Source organism: Cyclopterus lumpus, chromosome 15 (assembly GCF_009769545.1).
Source record: "Cyclopterus lumpus isolate fCycLum1 chromosome 15, fCycLum1.pri, whole genome shotgun sequence".
Lineage (NCBI taxonomy): Eukaryota > Metazoa > Chordata > Actinopteri > Perciformes > Cyclopteridae > Cyclopterus > Cyclopterus lumpus.
The window spans coordinates 625,001-630,000 of record NC_046980.1 but is presented as its reverse complement, the minus strand read 5'-3'; the positions used below and the strand labels follow the sequence as shown (position 1 = coordinate 630,000).

General features: G+C 46.4%; 1 protein-coding gene across 1 annotated transcript in view; it reads right to left on the bottom strand.

Annotated features, from left to right (window-relative positions):
* The window catches only part of ninl (ninein-like), a 30,333-nt gene that overhangs the window by 13,389 nt on the left and 11,944 nt on the right, over positions 1–5,000 (bottom strand). The window contains exons 9-15 of the mRNA XM_034552442.1: positions 4,236–4,412; positions 3,978–4,114; positions 3,727–3,867; positions 2,858–3,032; positions 2,610–2,720; positions 1,995–2,078; positions 1,161–1,299 (exon numbers count right to left, since the gene is read on the bottom strand). Of these exons, the coding sequence (XP_034408333.1) occupies positions 1,161–1,299; positions 1,995–2,078; positions 2,610–2,720; positions 2,858–3,032; positions 3,727–3,867; positions 3,978–4,114; positions 4,236–4,412 (964 nt within the window). The remainder of the gene's footprint in view (positions 1–1,160; positions 1,300–1,994; positions 2,079–2,609; positions 2,721–2,857; positions 3,033–3,726; positions 3,868–3,977; positions 4,115–4,235; positions 4,413–5,000) is intronic.

Sequence of the window (5,000 nt, the reverse complement as noted above, 5' to 3'; positions counted from 1 at the left end):
TGTGTGTTTATATGTGTGTGTGTGTGTTTATATGTATGTGTGTGTGTGTGTTTATGTGTGTGTGTGTGTGTTTATATGTGTGTGTGTGTGTGTGTGTGTTTATGTGTGTGTGTGTGTGTTTATATGTGTGTGTGTGTGTTTATATGTATGTGTGTGTGTGTGTTTATATGTGTGTGTGTGTGTGTGTTTATATGTATGTGTGTGTGTGTTTATATGTATGTGTGTGTGTTTATATGTATGTGTGTGTGTGTGTTTATATGTATGTGTGTGTGTGTGTTTATATGTGTGTGTGTGTGTTTATATGGAGGTGTGTATGTGTTTATATGTGTATGTGTGTTTATATGTATGTGTGTGTTTATATGTATGTGTGTGTGTTTATATGTATGTGTGTGTGTTTATATGTATGTGTGTGTGTGTTTATATGTATGTGTGTGTGTGTGTTTATATGTATGTGTGTGTGTGTTTATATGTATGTGTGTGTGTGTTTATATGTATGTGTGTGTGTGTTTATATGTATGTGTGTGTGTGTGTTTATATGTATGTGTGTGTATGTGTGTTTATATGTGTGTGTGTGTGTTTATATGTATGTGTGTGTATGTGTGTTTATATGTGTGTGTGTGTGTTTATATGTGTGTGTGTGTGTGTTTATATGTATGTGTGTGTGTTTATATGTATGTGTGTGTGTGTTTATATGTATGTGTGTATGTGTTTATATGTGTGTGTGTGTGTGTGTTTATATGTATGTGTGTGTGTGTGTTTATATGTATGTGTGTGTGTGTGTTTATATGTATGTGTGTGTGTGTTTATATGTGTGTGTGTGTGTGTGTTTATATGTATGTGTGTGTGTGTGTGTTTATATGTATGTGTGTATATGTATGTGTGTGTGTGTGTTTATATGTGTGTGTGTGTGTGTGTTTATATGTATGTGTGTGTGTGTTTATATGTGTGTGTGTGTGTGTGTTTATATGTATGTGTGTGTGTGTGTGTTTATATGTATGTGTGTATATGTATGTGTGTGTGTGTGTTTATATGTGTGTGTGTGTGTGTGTTTATATGTATGTGTGTGTGTGTTTATATGTGTGTGTGTGTGTGTGTTTATATGTATGTGTGTGTGTGTGTGTTTATATGTATGTGTGTATATGTATGTGTGTGTGTGTTACCAGACTCCGTGCTGCTAGCTCCTCCCCCTCCTCTCCAGCCTGTCAGAGCTTCTGCAGAGCGTCTGGACTTCCTGTTGCTCCTCTGATTCTTCAGCAGCTCCAACTCTGAGCTCAGCTCATCGTTTCTGTCCCGCAGCTCCTGAACGCAGCACAGAAAGTTATGAAGTCTGAGCTCAGCTCATCGTTTGTCCCGCAGCTCCTGAACGCACCACAGAAAGTTATGAAGTCTGAGCTCAGCTCATCGTTTGTCCCGCAGCTCCTGAACGCACCACAGAAAGTTATGAAGTCTGAGCTCAGCTCATCGTTTGTCCCGCAGCTCCTGAACGCAGCACAGAAAGTTATGAAGTCTGAGCTCAGCTCATCGTTTGTCCCGCAGCTCCTGAACGCACCACAGAAAGTTATGAAGTCTGAGCTCAGCTCATCGTTTCTGTCCCGCTTGTCTGTGTGTATGTGTGTGTGTGTGTTGTTGCGCGTGTGTGTTTAAGTCTGTGTGTATGTGTGTTTGTAATAATAATAATGCATTCTATTTGTAAGGCACTCTTCATCCAAGAATCTCAGAGTGCCACAGAGTACAAACTAACAATAATAATAAAAAAATAAAAAAGGAATAGTTGACAAGTCATAAACGCCTTCCTGAATAAAAAGGTTTTTAGGCTTAAACACTTCTGTGTGTGTACATGTGTTGTTGTGCGTGTTTGTATGTGTGTATACATGTGTGTGTGTGTGTACATGTGTTGTTGCTCGTGTTTGTATATATATGTGTGTGTGTGTGTGTGTGTGTGTGTGTGTGTGTGTGTGTGTGTGTGTGTGTGTGTGTGTGTGTGTGTGTCTGACCCGGCACTGCAGTTCGTAGTCTTTGATGATTTCGGCGACTCGCTCCTCGTGACTCAGACCAGCAGCCGGGTCCAAACCGCCAAACTGTCAATCAAAACCACGTCATTGGTTTAACCAACTGTCAATCAATCGATCAGAAGTCATCTTCATCAGCCGTGTAAAGACGTAAAGTAAAGACGGCGATTGAAGTGAAGTCACAGAGGAAATGTCCATCAATAATGGAGACGAGTTACCCTACACCAGTGTGTGTGTGTGTGTTCTCGTACTGCTGTCTTTGTGAGGACTAATGTCACACTCTGAACCAGGTATTTGACTTTGGTTTTAGAGAGTTAGAATGAAGATGAAGTGTGTGTGTTAGTACTCTATGTTGTACTATGTAAATGTCCTCAGAGCTGGTTCATGACCCAGTTAAAGGTGGTCTGACGTCACATGATGATCCATCAGGACTCTGATGAATGGAGGTCCATATTCTCTCTCAGCTGTCCACCTCCTGAAGGAAACATCGTCTCTAGCTGCTAAATGCTGCACTATGTTCACCAGCTGGTCTCTCACTGAGCAGGAAGTGGACAGTGTTTCAGCTCCGAAGCTGAAACACTGAACCAAGGTGTGCGGCACCTTGTCGTGCAGCAGCTGGTCCAGGTCTCTCTGCAGCCGCTTCACGGAGCGCTCTGCTTCAGTCAGCTTCAGCTTCACGGCGCTCAGGTCCTCCTCCAGGCGACTGCTCTCCTGAAACACATCTTAATATTTGTATGCATCTTGGCGACAGTTTACATATTTTAAATGACAGAAAGATGGTGTTTGATGTTTCCCTCTCGGAATAAAGAAAGAAGGCATCGAACAAGCCTGGACTTCCTGGTCTTCACCTGTGTGGCGCTACAGAGCTCCTCCTGAAGCTCCGCCTCCTGGCCCCGCAGCAGCCGCAGCTCGCCCTGCAGCGCGCAGCTCTCCCTCTCCGCCTGCTGCAGCTGAGCCTCGCCCTCCTGCTCACACCGGCTGCGCAGAGCCGTCAGCCTATCACGGAACACCTGCTCCAGCTCCCTGCCAATCACAGAGCAGCTTGTCATCACCGCTGCCTCGAGCGCTGAGCCATGGCACCATGACACTCAAGGTCCAGTATGGGACCAGTATCAAGTCCAGTATGAATAAGACCAGTATAAAGTCCAGTATGGGACCAGTATCAAGTCCAGTATGAATAAGACCAGTATAAAGTCCAGTATGGGACCAGTATCAAGTCCAGTATGAATAAGACCAGTATAAAGTCCAGTATGGGACCAGTATCAAGTCCAGTATGAATAAGACCAGTATAAAGTCCAGTATGGGACCAGTATCAAGTCCAGTATGAATAAGACCAGTATAAAGTCCAGTATGGGACCAGTATCAAGTCCAGTATGAATAAGACCAGTATAAAGTCCAGTATGAGACCAGTATCAAGTCCAGTATGAATAAGACCAGTATCAAGTCCAGTATGAGACCAGTATCAAGTCCAGTATGAATAAGACCAGTATAAAGTCCAGTATGGGACCAGTATCAAGTCCAGTATGAATAAGACCAGTATAAAGTCCAGTATGGGACCAGTATCAAGTCCAGTATGAATAAGACCAGTATAAAGTCCAGTATGGGACCAGTATCAAGTCCAGTATGAATAAGACCAGTATAAAGTCCAGTATGAGACCAGTATCATGTCCAGTATGAATACCAGTACAGGACCTGTATAGAACCAGTTCAAACTGACCTGATCCTGCTCTGGTTGAGCGTCTCCATGCTGGCGTGGCGGTCGTCCACCTCTCTGACCAGCTGCAGGTTCCTCTGATGGGCCTGATCCAGGTCTGTCTTCACCTTGGCCCGCTCCCTGCAGGCCTGGTCCACCAGCACCCTGCACACAGTGTCTAGCTTTAGCCCAGCTTAGCACAACACAGCTCGATCAGTATCATGTAGCTTTAACCTAGCTTAGCATGTCTAGCTTTAGCTCAGCAGGAGACCTACTGCAGGTGTTGGACCTCGTTCTTGTAAGAGATCAGAGCCGCCTGGTGGATCCCGTTCCCGCTGACCAGCAGCTCGTTGTCCAGAGCCAAAGTCAAGTCCACCAGACTGAGCCGGTCCTCCAGAGGGAAGTCCAGGGTCTGAAACAGATTCAACCACCCTCAGCATCGAACCGCTAACCGCTCTAGCCGCAGCCCCTTTAGTCCTGCTAATATATATATATATAATATGTGTGGACCAGGACCAGGAGTCCATACTGACCTGCAGGATATCCCGGCTGTTGCGGATGCCCTCCTCGGTCCAGAGGGCGAGGACCCGCTCGGGCCCGGTGCATCCTGAGCCCTCGTCCAGCCGGCTCAGGACTCTCTGGCCCCCCGTGGCTGTCAGCAGGGAGGGCGAGGCGGACCGGGCCGAGCGCTCCTCCGAGGCCGCCTGAGACTGCATGAACACAAGACCAGAAGGTGAGGGTCTGCAGGTCTGGGACTCGAGGATCAGGTTCCTGCACACGCAGCGGCTTAAACATAGCAGCTCTGAACCAGGTCTCTCAGGGTCCTGAGCCTGTTGCTGCAAGAGGACGTGGTCTCATTTAATCTGGATTAGCCCACTTCACTCAGAGGGGGGGATCCATAAAGTAGTTATAACTCAACATAACTACTTAGTGTTGTATCCATCAAAGACATCTAGACATCTGAGAGAAGTAAATATACTCAACAGTGTCGAAGGTTGGGAAATAGGAATAGCTTCCTGTTTCACAATAAAAGCCCCAGAGAACATCCGCTGACCTAATCACAGTTTAAACCTCATTTGAGAGTGTGTTCCTGCTCAGGTGAGACGGACTCACCTGAGGGCAGCAGGTCCTCCCCGGGTCCACAGACCTGAGGGAGGACCTGTTGCCCTCAGGTGAGACGGACTCACCTGAGGGCAGCAGGTCCTCCCCAGGTCCACAGACCTGAGGGAGGACCTGTTGCCCTCAGGTGAGACGGACTCACCTGAGGGCAGCAGGTCCTCCCCGGGTCCACAGACCTG